The 13511-nt window shown below is 65.5% G+C and overlaps 1 protein-coding gene across 1 annotated transcript in view; it reads right to left on the reverse strand.

Moving 5' to 3' along the window:
- Positions 1 to 7154, reverse strand: part of LOC127396263 (scavenger receptor cysteine-rich type 1 protein M130-like) — a 17035-nt gene extending 9881 nt beyond the window's left edge. Inside the window, 6 exon segments of the mRNA XM_051643883.1 lie at positions 3629 to 3943; positions 4285 to 4599; positions 4683 to 4863; positions 4865 to 5010; positions 6231 to 6545; positions 6776 to 7154. Of these exon segments, the coding sequence (XP_051499843.1) occupies positions 3629 to 3943; positions 4285 to 4599; positions 4683 to 4863; positions 4865 to 5010; positions 6231 to 6545; positions 6776 to 7154 (1651 nt within the window).
- Between the last annotated feature and the right edge of the window lie 6357 nt (positions 7155 to 13511).

Genomic DNA, 13511 nt, shown 5'->3' on the forward strand with positions numbered 1-13511 from the left:
CTGCCCCAACACAAGCCCAGGCTGACAGCCCTGCTGGGGCAGCAGGAGGGCAGGGCTGGGGGCTGGAGGGCAACAGCTCCCAGGGCTGCCCGGGGGCCCTACAGCCCCTGCCCAGCAAGGAGGCAGCTCTGGGGCTGTGCCAGGAGTGCTGGGCTCTGTGAGGGCCCCAGGCAGCAGGAACAGCCCTTGGAGAGCGGGGTCCTGGCAGAGCCAGGGAAGGGGCAATGCCAGCCCGTGTGCCCCAGCAAGCAGCTCTGCAGCCTGTGCCAGGCCAGTGGGAGCAGAGCTGCCTCCTAACCCCTCTGGGGGGGATCTGTGGGACCTGAGCCCCTGCTGTGCTTGGCTGGGCTGGTCAGGGCACCACGGCCACCTCAGGGCTCACCCCGAGTCCAGGGCTCAGCCCAAACAGCAGCTCTCATGGCCTCTGCACCGTGGGAGCAGCGTGGCCCAGGGAGGGCCTGGGGGAAAGAGCAGCTGGGGAGCACTGGGCTGAGGAGATGGCTGCTCCCCCTGGGGTGCATCACGGGGCCTTGCAGAGAGCCATTTTGGCTGGGAACTTGGCTTGGCAGGATAGAAAAGCCTCTGTCAGCAGGAAGGTTGCCCAGGAACCTCCTGCTGCCCCACAGCCTGAGCCCAAGGCTGCCTCCCTGAGAGGTGCCCCTGCCCCACTGCCACGTCTCTGACACCCCGAGCCCTGGGCAGGACAGCACCAGCTCTGGCTCCAGCTCCCAAAGGCTTTTAATGAGAAGAAAGGTGCAGGAAAGGTGTAAAAGCAGGGAGCTCAGGGCTCTCCCCGCTGCACAGACCTCTCCTCCCCCCCGGCTGCCCCCCCAGCAGGGTCGGGCTCTCCTGTCGCGGGGCTCAAGGGCTGGTGTGCCCTGAGCTGCGGTGTCACAGCCTGCGTGTCCCCAGGGGGATGTGCCACAAACACCTCTTCAGCATCATCATAGCCCGTGCTCTCTGGGGACAGGGACCAGGCATCTCCCTCAGCCCCAGGGGCCGCAGCACTTCCCCGGGGGTGCAGGTTGGCCCCTGCAAGCAGCAAGGCAGCCATGGCCCCTGCGCCCCACGGGCTGCCCCTCCTGGGCTCTGCAGCACCTTCCTCTCTTCTCTGCCCACTCCTGAGCTGCTCAGCTCCCTCTCCCAGCCCCGCTCCCCCCAAGGAAAGCTCCCGGGGCAGGTTCCCCCATCCCAGCAGTCTGGGCTCTGGCTCCAGCAGCAATTCATCCAGCCCCAGGGCTGGCAGCCCAGGACCCGGCCACTCTCTTTGCCTCTCACCTCCGGGGGCATCCCTGGGCCCTGCTGCCTCCTCGGGAGCCCTGGGGTTTTCCCAGCCCTCCTGCCCAGGGGCAGGATCCCCCCCCAGGGGCAGCAGCCTCCGTGGCATCATCATAGCCATCCCCTGGCTCATCTCCAGGCAGGACAGGCTGGTCTGAAAGGAGAGGGGAGCTGCTGAGAGGGAGAAGACACGTCGAGCAGAGAAGGGGACAGGAGGATGCGCGGGGACGTGGGGCTCAGACACTGGGGCTGGCAGCGCTGCAGGAGACCCCCATGTCCTCCCCACACCTGATGGTGACACTCGCTGACACCGCTGTCCATCCCCTGTCTGCAGGCAGGAGAGATCAACCCCTTCCTGGCCCCCATTCCCTGGTGCTGGCCCTGGACCATCCTCCCCCTTGCTGTGCCCAGGACAGCCCCTTCCCTCCCCCCTCAGGTGTCACCCGGGATGCAGGGCTGTGCAGAGAGGGGCTGTCCCCAGCCGGGGTGGGCAGAGCTGGGAGGGAGGAAGCTTCTCTGCTGGGCCCAGGACCTGTCTGCTCTCCCCACAGAGCCCACAGCCCCAGCCCTGCAGGGACCATGTGCCAAGGGGCTGCAGGGGCTCAGCCCTGGCTGGGGCTCAGCAGAAAGAGCCCTGCAGATGTGCCCATCAGGAGGGACACACACCTACCAGAGCTGCTGGACCTGGCCTGCTTCTCCCAGGGTGGGCTGAGAGCGATCTCCTCGTACAGGGCCTCAGGGAAGGGCTCCTGAGCTCCCTCCCAGCCTGCAGACAGAGGCAGGGGTGGCCCGGGGCTGGGCTGAGAGGGGAAGGGGCCCCGCTCTGCTCCCCCAGCCCTGTTCCCCTGGGCCAGCCCAGGGCTGTGCCCACAGCACAGCCCCGCTCTGCCATCTGGCCACCAATGCCACTTCCTCAGGGAGGGCAACGTCCCCGTGGAGATGAGCTGGGACAGCAACACCCTTGCACCTTCCCTGCAAGGGCAGCCCCTGTGCCCCTCTGGCCCCTGCTCTGCTCCCTGCTGCTGAGCCTGGAGCAGCTCCTGCCTTTCCTCTCCCGCTGGAGCTGCCCCCTCTCTGCCCCGGGGATCCAGAGCACAGCCCCTGCCCTGCTGGCGGGAGCTCAGGCTGGGATGGAGGAACAGCCTGCAGGTCAGAAACCAGAGGGATGGGCCCTGCTGCCCCGTGCTCCTCCTGCCATCTCCCCTGACCCACAGCCCCCTCCAGCCTTGCCCAGAGCCCTCTCAGTGGCATCTCCTGCTCTGTCTCCCTTCTCCCACCTCCCCAGCCCAGCTCTGCCCTTCCTCTCCTCACCCCATCCCTGTGCCTGGGCTCTCTCCCCGCTGCTGCTGGTGGCCCATCAGCAGGCAGGCAGGGGTGGCACAAGGGGCAGCAGGCATCACCCACCCTTCTCCCCTCAGCTCTGCCTGTACCACCCCCTGACACCCCACAGCAGCCCTGGCCTTGCCAGGAGGCCTCTTGCCCCGGGACTGTGGGAAGGACCCACCTCTGCGCCCAGCCCTGGCGCGTCACGCTTGCCCGGCCAGGAGGGCCAGGAGCAGGCAGAGAAGGGCTCCCAGGATGATGCAGAAGATGATGGGCAACGAGATCCTCCCGCTGCTGCTCGGACGGGCCGGAGTGAGATCTGCACGGGCAGGAAGATGGATGGGGCAGCAGCAGCCCTGGGAGAGGCGGGGGGCCAGGACACCCTGGGGCTGAGCCCCAGGACACAGGGGGTGGGGAACCCCAAGGGCGAGGGACGGGGGAGCTCCCAGCACCCTGGGGAAGTCACAGCCCCCCACAGCATCTGCACGGCCACCCTGCTGAGGAGTCCCTTCCCTCCAGCTGGGGGTCACAGCCTGGCCCCCAGAAGAGCCAGCGCTGGAGGAGAGGACAAGTTACCTGCTCGGGAGGCCGGTGCTGCCGTGCTGGGTGCAGCTGCAGAGGAGCAGAGGAAGAGCTGGGCTGAGGGGGTGGGCGTGCAGGTCCCAGGGAGGACCCTGCTGTTCAGCCCCAAGGGACCAAGTGTGGGTGATCCTGACTGCTCAGCCCCAAGGGACCTCGGGGCACAGAGCAGCAGGAGAGTGTCCATGGAGAGGCCGGTCCTTGGAGCCCTGGCTGGTCTCATCTGAGACATGGCCTGGAGACACCTCTGCCTCCAGCGGGCACTGCTGGGAGCCCGGCTGGCAATGCTGGTGAGCGTGGGGGGCTCTGAGAGCTGAAGCCCCCTCTGTGCCACCAGCAGGATCAGGGGCTGGCACGGAAAGGAAAAGCCCCTGCAGGCCCTGTGTCTGCTTCTGACCAGGGAGCAGGAGCTGGAAGGGATGCTGGTGCCTGGGTAGCTCCGAGTTACCTTCACAGGTGATGTGGGTCTCATCTCGCAGGTCATCACACGACTGCGGGTTCCAGGGGTCAGAGGGACACTGCCAGAAGGAGCTGTGTGTGTCCCCACACTCCACATGATCCAGCCAGCTGGGCCCAGACAGTCTGCCATAGGGCTGGCCTGTCTCCAGGGTCCCTCCGTCCCCGCAGCCCAGCTCCTTGCACGCCAGGGACACCGTCCTGGCAGTCATGGAGTTGGAGCAAACGTTCCCCCACGTCCCGTTGTAGAAAACCTGCAGGCGCCCGGAGCAGTTGGTGCTGTTCTCCAGCCTGAGGGACAGGAACTCTGGGAGGAAAGGCCCAAGGGGAGAACAGGCTGGTCAGGGCTGTGGGAGCTGGGCTGTCCCTGCACCCCCAAGGCCCTCGGCCAGGAGAAGGCAGGGCCAGCAAGTCCCCCCGTGGCCCCAGGGGCAGAGAACAGGCCCTGATGGACAGCCAGCCCTGCCCTTCCCGGGAAGCCCTGGGGACAGCTGAGCTGCATAGGGACCCCGGCTGGGACTGAGGGCAGCTGTGCACGAGTGTCCCCAGGCTGGGCTTTCTCAGGGGCTGCGAGGCAGCCAGGAACAGCCTCAGCCCTTGTCCCAGCCTCCCCGGGCACTGGGCTCCCCCACAGCCCCTGGCACAGACCTGAGCAGACGACTCCTGCGTCCTCCTTGTGCCCGCAGTCGTGCTCCCCCCAGGGCCCCGCCGGGCAGGCCCAGAGAGCAGCTTCAGCCCCGGAGCAGTTCACGCCGTCCAGCCAGACCTGCCCAGAGCCTGCCCCAAACCAGGCAGAGCCACGGGCCTCCAGGGCCTCCCCGCAGCCCAGCTGGTGGCAAACGACGGCCGCGTCAGGCAGGTCCCAGCCGTCATCGCAGACAGTTCCCCAGCTGCCCTGGGAGTAGATCTCCACTCTCCCGGCGCAGCGCCCAGAGCCGTTCACCAGCCGCACCTGCCGGCTCCCTGCAGCGGGGAGAAGCCCCGGCTGCCATCAGGGGCTGGGGCCCAGCCAGCCCAGAGCCCGGGGCTCCTGCCCTGACACTCACCCCAACAAACCACCCCCACGTCCTCTGCAATCCCTGCCCCCAGGGCGCTCTCGGGCAGGGAGGTGTTGCAGAGGGCCAGGGCGGCCTCGTGCCCCGTGCACCGGACCCCTCGCAGCCCCACGGGACCCGTCCCTCTCTCAGCCTTCGGGGGGCTGTAGGCTTCTTCTGCCTCCCCACACCCCCAGCTGCCGGCACACCACGCGGGCCTCCTGCATGTCCCACTGCTCCTCCAGGACTCTGCCCCACGTCCCGCGCTGGAAGATCTCCACTCGCCCGTCGCAGCGGCTCCCTCCGCCCACCAGCCGCAGGGACAGGGGCTCAGCTGGGCCTGGGGAGAGCAGCCATGGCCCAGCCCTTGGTGGCCCTGGGCACGGGACAGGACAACTCTCTGCCACCACCTCAGGGGCCGCTACTTGCCACTGAAGCCAACTCTCTGCTGGGACAAGTGTCCACTGGACAGCTCGCCACTGGGACATCTCTGCTCTGGGACACCCCTCCATGGGGACATCTCCGCACTGGGACAGCCCTCCATGGGAACATCTCCACCCTGGGACAGCCCTCCATGCGGACCAGGGGCACAGCCCTCTGTCATCTCCAATCTGCACAGAGTTGTCCTCATGCAGGGCTTTCCTGCCATAGAGATCCCAGCAGCAAGTTGTCCCGGTGGCGAGTTGTCCAGTGGAGAGCTGTCTCAGCAGCAAGTTGTTGGCAGCAAAATGTCCTCTGGCCAGCTGGCGGTGGAGAGTTCTCCTAGACCTGCTCTCTGCAGGCAGCTGTGGGGCCAAGGCTCCCTGGGGCTGTTTCCCCAGGCCCGGAGCCTTCCCAGCCAGACGCCAGCGTTGCTCGTGGCAGGGCAGAGCCACCGAGCACGTCCCTGCCCAGGCAGTGGGGGCAGCTCCCGCAGGAGGCAGCAGGGGCCTGGGGACTGTGCCAGGACAGGCCTTGCCCAGCCTTGGCACTGGTCCTGGCCCTGCTGAGACAGCAGGAACTGCCCACACGTCTGCCCCCTGCATCCCTGGGGATGGGGGACTGGGAGCTGGCCTCCCCGGCAGGGAGCAGAGCTACAGGGGCCTGTCCCAGCAAACAGGACAACTTTGGGGCTTGTGCTGATCAGAAGCCAGGGCAAAGCCCAGTCCCTCTCTGCAATGCAGCCCCCTGCTCTGCTGCTCCTGCTGGGCCCCCCAGGCAGCCCCTGTGGGGTGAAATCAGGCCCTGAGGGCACCCCTGGGGGGCTGGGACAGGGCTGTCTGCAGCCAGAGGGACAGAGAGCAGCCCCACAGCCCTGTGCCAGGCTCATCCCCACTGGGAAAGCAAAGGAGCCTGGCTCTGGTGGGGGCCTCGGGGTCTCAGCTGCCCCCCCGGGTGCCACAGATCCCTGCCCCTCCTTGGTCCTCTCCTCTCCCACACCAGGGCAGTCAGGCCGAGCAGGGCAATCCCTGCAGCTCCCCCCTGGTGACGCCTGGCACTGCCACGGGGTCCCCTGCTCTGGGTTGCCAGCTGGCAGGCAAGAGGAGAACGGAGCGAATCCGTTTTCTGCCCAGCACTCACCCGAGCAAATGACGGCGGCATCGTCCTCGTGGGAGCACGGCGAGGCCCCCAGGGCAGTCACTGGGCACTGGCCCAGCTGGGCTTCAGTCCCGTCACAGTGGAACGAGTCTCTCCAGACAGGGCCAGCTCCTCTCCCAAAGTGCCCTCCTCCAGGAAGGGCCTCAGCAAAGCCACAGTTGAGGTGACGACAGAGAACGTGAGCATCCTGGAGATCCCAGCGGGAGGCGCAGAGGGTGCCCCAGGTCCCCAGCACCTGGACCTCCACCCTCCCCTCACACGCTGTGCTGCCGTTCACCAGCCTGAACCCTGTGTGCTCTGGGACAGAGAGAGGGTGAGAGAGGGTGGATCTGTGTGCTGGCTCCCTCGGCAGCTGCAGGAGAGGCCACCTGGAGGAGGCCCTGCCTTTCTCCTCCTCCTGCCTGGCTGCAGGGCTGCAGACAGCCACGTCCCCCTCCTGTCCCCAGCCCTGGCCTGCCACTGTCCCTGCCCTGCTCCCCTGCCCCCAGCCCCCCCTTTGTGTCTGACACCCCAACATCAGTCCTTACGGGTACAGGTGACACCAGCGGCGTTCCTGTGGCTGCAGGGCTGGTCCCTGGGGGATCCCCTGGGGCAGGAGGCGAGATGGGATTCGTTCCCCACACACTGCAGCTCTGTGTCCCACATGGCACCCACAGCTTCTCCGAAGGCAGCTGCCCCGGGCAGGGACAGAGCTGCACCACACTGCAGCTCCCTGCAGACCACGGCAGCAGCTTTGGGACCAAAGGCTGAGTCACAGACACTGCTCCACTGGTTCCCGACACGGATCTCCACACGTCCTGAGCAGGGGCTGTCCCCTCCGACCAGCTGGACAAACCCTGGGGAGACCAGAGACCCCTGCGAGTTCCCAGAGCCCTGTGGCAGTGACACGGCCACGTCCCACCTCATCTCCAAAGCGCTGCAGGCCAACAGCCCCACAAGCACCCCCGCAGCTCCCCGCGGGTGCTGATGGCACAAACACCCCCTTCCCAGGCACCAGCACAGCAGCCCTGGCCTTGCTTCTCTCCCAGCCCCAGCTGCAGGCACCAGGGAAACTGCTGCTGCCACCCGGGGCCCCAGGGCTGCCTGGCACTGGCCCCAGGCCCTGCAGCACCCAGAGCACGTTGGCCCCAGGAGAGGGGCCCAGGCACTGCTGGCTGCTGCAGCCTGCTCTGCCCACGGGGCTCAGGGCCTGCCTGAGGAACCCCTTGGGACCGCCAGAAATCGGTGTCATGGGATGATCTGGGCTGGAAGGGACCTTAGAGACCATCTAGATCCAGCCCCCTGCATGGGCAGGGACACCTCCCACCAGACCAGGGGCTCCAAGCCCCATCCAACCTGCCCTTCAACACCTCCAGCCACAACCTCCCTGGGCACCCGGTGCCAGTGCCTCCCCACCCTCACACTGAAGAACTTCCTCCTGATGTCCAACCTAAATCTCCCCTCTTCCAGTTTTAACCCCTCGCTGGGGGCCTGGGGCCATTGGGCACTGCTGTTGGACGGGCCATGTCCCAGGGCAAAGGCTTGGGGAGGTTGTCCCTGCCCCAGCTCCAGCCCCTGCCCAAGGAGGGGCCCTCAGCCAGGGCCAGGGCACGATGCCTGGTGGGCAGGTGCTGGGCAGTGCCAGGCAGCAGCAGGAGAGCAGGCAGAGGAGCAGCCCTGGGCTGACCCCAGCTGCCAGGGCACGGGCAGGCCCTGTCCCAGTCCCAGAGGTGGGGAACAGGCTGCTCCTTACCTGAACACGTCACTCCAGCATCCTCAGCATGACCACAGTCCTGTTGACCCCATCCTCGGTGTGCACAGTCAGACAGGGCAGACTCGGTGCCCACACACTGAACATTATCCATCCAGATGGGGCCAGATCCTGCCCCAAAGTGTCCGTATTGATGAGCTCCAACAGCAGACCCACATCCCAGCTGCTTACAGACCACTGCAGCATCTCTAATGTCCCAGAAGTCATCACACACGGTCCCCCACTGCCCCTGGAGTTTCACCTCCACTCTCCCAGCACAGCGCCCGCCGCCGTCCTCCAGCCTCAGCTCTGCAGCCCCTTCAGACACCAACGTGGGGCTGGTCAGGAGAGCACTGAGCCCCAGACTGCAGGGCTAAGGCTCAGCCCTGCCCAGGCCCAGTCACAGCCACCAGGCTGGGAGCCTTTTCCCCTCGGGGCTCCCAGGAAGGAGGTTGCTCTCCTGTCTGTGCACCCAGACACCCTGGGCTGTGTGGGGCACAAACAGCCCTCCTGGGGTCATGCTCCTCCAGAACAGGAGGGCAGGAACCAGCACACATCCTTCCAGGCCAGCCCAGAGGTGGGCTGTCCCCTGGGGATCACTGAGTACCACTGTCCCCAGCTGGGCCACCCTCAGCTCCAGAGGCACAACACCAGGTACAGAGGATCCCCAGAGGGTCCCACAGAAGGGCAGGTCCATAAATCCAGCCAGGCACTGGGTGCCCTAAATGCTGGAGCCCTGGAAATGGAGATCCTCTCTCCCAGCCAGATGGCCACAGGGAAAGTTCCATGGATCTGAGCACCTTCTGACCCTTGTCTCAGTGTTGCCAGGAAAGACACCCCATTCCCAAAGGGATCCCCATGGCCCCGCTGCTACCCACGGGCCCTGGGCTGTGGGAGAAAGGAGGCAGCACTTACCCCTGCAGAGCTGCAGCCAGAGGAGCAGCCACAGCACCTGAGGAGACAGGAGTCCCTCCATCCCCATCCAGAGCCTCCTGCCCTGCTGGCACGGCCCTGCTGTGTCCCACTCCCTGCCACGGCTCCTGGGGACTCAGGGGACGAGGGCGAAGGGAGGGGAGATATCTCTGCAGATGCCAAGCAGCTGCAGCAGGAGCCAATCAAAGCAGCAGCACCTTATGAGATGTCTTGATGGGGAGCCATCTCCCCTCCGGCACAGCCCAGCCCTCCAATCAACTTCTCCAGCCTCCTTCATGACCATATCTGAGGGACACGGACGTCCCGCTGCGGGGGCCGTGGTGGCTGCAGTGGGGGATCGTCACGGGACGAGCTGGCTGTGCAGGGCAGTGGGTCTGTCAGCCCTCCAGCCCTTCTCTGGGCACTGGGAGCCCTGAGCATCTCCTGCCCTGGGCTCAGCCAAGGAGCAAAGCTGTGCGTGTCCAGCTGCCCCCCAGCCATGGGCACTGTGGGGCTGGGGCTGCAGCGGGCTCGGGGTCAGGATGGGGAGGGAACAGCCCCTGCCCCTGCTCCAGCCCCTGCTGTGCTGGAGCAGCAGCTGGGAAAGGGCCCTGGCAGGGCAAGAGCTCCATCCAGGAGTGCTGGCTGGCCCGGCCCTCCCCACAGCCCCACGCTGGGTCCCTGCAGGAGCCAGAGCTGGGACACGGCCCTGGCCTGGCAGCAGAGCCAGAGGCTCAGAGGTGTCCCTGCCTCTCCTGGCAGCCCAGGGCCGTTATTCCCCGCGGGCACAGCGAGAGCTGGAGCCTGCAGGTGCACAACCCACAGCCCACGTGCTTTCCCCCCGCAGCGCCGGGGCCGGAAATCTGTGGTTTCCTCCTGGAGCCGAGCACGGGCAGCTCCCTGGGTGCCCCCAAACCATCCCCTGACTGCTCCAGCAGGGCTGCAGGGGCTGCTCTTGTGGCCTCCAGACACGGGCCGGGCAGCTCCGGCCCCACCACGGCCCTCAGATGGACATGGCTGCTGGGCAGCGAGCCCCACGGCCACGGGTGGCACTGGAGATGTGACCTCACAGCCTGGGGCTGCCACCCTGCCAGCTCCTGGGGGACAGGGACAGTGACCTCACAGCCTGGGGCTGCCACCCTGCCAGCTCAGGGGGACAGTGACAGTGATGACGTCACAAGTTCCCACACCACCATGTGCCTCCTCCTGGCCTATCAGAAGCCGGGGCAGCCGTGACGTCACAGGCCCTTTCACAGCCCCTTGGCCTCATCCTGCCCGTCAGCACCTCGGTCACAAGTGACCTCGCCAGGACCCACACCAGACAGGTTCTCACTCCTGTCCCAGCAGCTGCTCAGGCACCAGTGACCTCCAAATACCTGCAGAAGCCACGTCTGTGCTCCTGTCCCAGAACTGTCCTGGGATCTGGTCCCAGCAGAACCCCGTGCCCCGTGTCCTTCAGCTTTAGCAGGCAGCGTTCTTGACTGCAGCCCTGGGGGCACCAGAGTCTCCCAGTCCTGCATGCCCGGGTGGCCGGGAAGCCCCTCCTGATCAGGACCCACCTCACCCTGCCCAGGGGACGCCTCCCCCCAAAAAAGGCACCCATGAGCCCCCCCCACCCCTCCACAGGGGACCCCTCCCGCCCCCAAGGGGGACCCAGGCGTCCGGCTGACCCTTGGGGTTCAGGGCAGGGGGTGACATGGAGGCAGGGCCAGGTCTCCTCCAGCTCCTGCCCCTCCCCAGGGGGGGCAGCAGGTCTGGGGGGACCCCCAGGAGGTGACATTGGTGGGGGAGGCGGAACCCACTGGGGTCACCGTCAGCCTGGGAGGGCACAAAGCTCAGCCCCATAGACCCTCCCAGGGCCCCCCAGCCCCACAGATCCACCCTGGTCCCCTGACCCATATGTCCTCAATTACTCCCATTGACCCCCATTGATCTCATTGATGCCATTGACCCCCATTGTTGCCCATTGATCCCCATTGTTGCCCATTGATCCCATTGACCCCCATTGATTCCCATTGATGCCACAGCCCCCCATTGATCCCATAACCTCCCCATTGATCCCATTGATCTCCATAACCTCCCCCTTGATCCCACTGACACCCATTGATCCCTTTAACCCCCATTGATGTCACTGACCCACATGGATTCCCGTTGATTCCCAGTGACCCCATTAATCCCCATGGCCCCCACTGATCTGATTGACCCCCATTGATTCCCATTGACACTATAGCCCCTCATTGATCCCCATAACCTCCTCATTGATCCCATTAATCCCCATTGATGTCACTGACCCCCATTGATTCCCATTGATGCTACAGCTGCTCATTGATCCCATAACCTCCCCACTGATTCCACTGACCCCACTGATCCCCATTAATCCCATTGACCCCCATTGATTCCCATTGATCCCACGGACCCCCATTGATCTCATTGACCCCTATTGATTCCCATTGATCCCCATTGATGCCATAGCCCCCCATTGATCCCCATAACCTCCCCACTGATCCTACAGTCCCGCAGCTAAATAGCCCCCCACGGACCCCACAGATCCCCCACTGACCCTATAGCCCCCCAGCCTCCCTGGCCCCCATGCACAGGGAGGGGCAGGCGGGGCTGGCAGCGGCGCTGGTGGCTGCATGTGGGGCTGGCCCCACACAGGGGGTGCAGAGGCTCCAGGGGCTCCAGTCTGACCAGTTCCCTGCACTGGGAGGGCACGGGGAGGCCTCAGCCCACCGGACCCCTATAGAGGGAGCCTATGGGAGAAGCTATAGGGTGGATATTGGGTTCTGTGGGGTGGCTATAGGGCAGCTATAGGGCTCCATAGGGCAGTACAGGGCAGCTCTAGAGTTCCATAGGACTCTATAGGGTGCTGTGGGCAGCTATAGGGCAGCTATAGGTCGCTATAGGGGAGGCTGACTCACAGGAACAGCCCTGGATGTTGTAGCAGGGCCAGAGCTGGATGGTGCCCCATAGATCCGTGGGGCAGGAGGAGCCCGGGCTCTGCCCCACACATCCCTGCATGTGGTGCTGCTGCCCCACGGCGGCCTGGCAGGCGGTGGCCGAGCCCCACGGCCGGCCTGGTGGCACCAGGTGGCACCCAGTGACACCCAGTGACACCCAGTGGGGCCTGGTGGCACCCAGTGACACCCAGTGTCACCCAGTGACACCCAGTGAGTCTGTAGGCGGGGCTAAGGCAGCAATCAGCCAATCAGACTCATTCCTCTCCCAGTGGCTCAGAACAAGCCCCGCCCCCTCTGGCCTCCTCCAATCGGGTGAAGGACCATGTGGGCGTGGCCACCGGAGGGGGAGGGGCTACGACGGTCACATGAGGAAGGGGCCAGTAACTCCCAGTAGCCCCCAGTGTCTCCCGGTCTCTTAGTCCCTCCCAGTTCACCCATTATCTCCCAGTGCCTCCCCAGCATCCTCCAGTCACAACAGTGTTCCCAGTCCCCCCAGTCCCTCTGTACCCCCAATCTCCCCATCCCCTCCCAGTATCCCCCCCAGTGCTCCCAGTTCCCCAGTTCTCCTGTCCCCCCATGCCCTCCCAGTGTTTCCCAGTGCCCTCATAGTATCTCCCCTGTCCTCCCAGAACCTCACAGTATCCTCCCAGTGCCCACCAGTCACCCCTCTGCCCCTGGTGCTCCCAGTTCCCCCACTGCCCTGTACCCCCATTACCCCACTGCCCCTCCCAGTCATCTCCAGTGCCCTCCCAGTATCCCCCCAGGTCCCCAGTGCCCTCCCAGTATCCCCTCAGCTCTCCCAGGTAACACATACCTGGGAACAGATAACTGGGAACAGATAACTGCTAACTGATCATAGAAAACAGCTCATGGATAACTGATAACCCCCAGACCTGCCTGTGCCCCTGCGGAGCAGCCCCGGGGGCCGCTGCCAAGGGAACAGCTCCAGCAGGGAGCACGGGCTGGCAGCAAAGCCCAGGGCTTGGAGCAGGACTCCAGAACGTGGGCAGAACCTGCTCCATCAACGCTGCCCTGCAGGGCCTGACCTGCACCCCCTTCTGCCCAACTACCTGCTCTGGGGAGCACAGCCCAGGTCCTGCATCCAGAGCTTCCACCTCACCTTGGGACATCCTCCCTCATCTCCCACCCCAGTCGCTGCAGGTGCTTTGACATGTTTTCTCACCCCTTGCAGGACAGAACGACTCCCTTCTTCTCTCTCAGGCACAGGAGATATTCCAGGCTGGACAGGCAGGACGGCGCCCTCATCTTCCTGCGGTGCCCTCTCGACGCCACGCACAGCTGGTCTGCCTGAGAGAAGAGGCTGAGCACAAGCAAATCACCTTCTCCCTCTTCCCCAGCCCTTGGGGCTCTCGAGGGGCTCCCACCAGGCAAAACCTGGGACCTGGCTTTTCAGAGAAAGCAAAGCTCCTGGAGGAGAGAACTCCCTGCCTGCCCATTGCTTCCCAGCTGGGACATGTCTTCTCCCCCAGCCATGGCCCATCAGCCATGGGAGGGCTCCTTGCAGGCCAGCGACGAGCGGGGGGACCGGATGGACCCCCCGTCTGTGGAGCTTCCTGGTGCCCACCCACCTCCCAGCTCTCCAGGCACAGGCCTGTTCACAGCATGTCCAGCTGCTGAGGGCAGGACCAGCCCAGGGGCAGG

This window comes from Apus apus, unplaced genomic scaffold (genome assembly GCF_020740795.1).
Source record: "Apus apus isolate bApuApu2 unplaced genomic scaffold, bApuApu2.pri.cur manual_scaffold_44_ctg1, whole genome shotgun sequence".
Lineage (NCBI taxonomy): Eukaryota > Metazoa > Chordata > Aves > Apodiformes > Apodidae > Apus > Apus apus.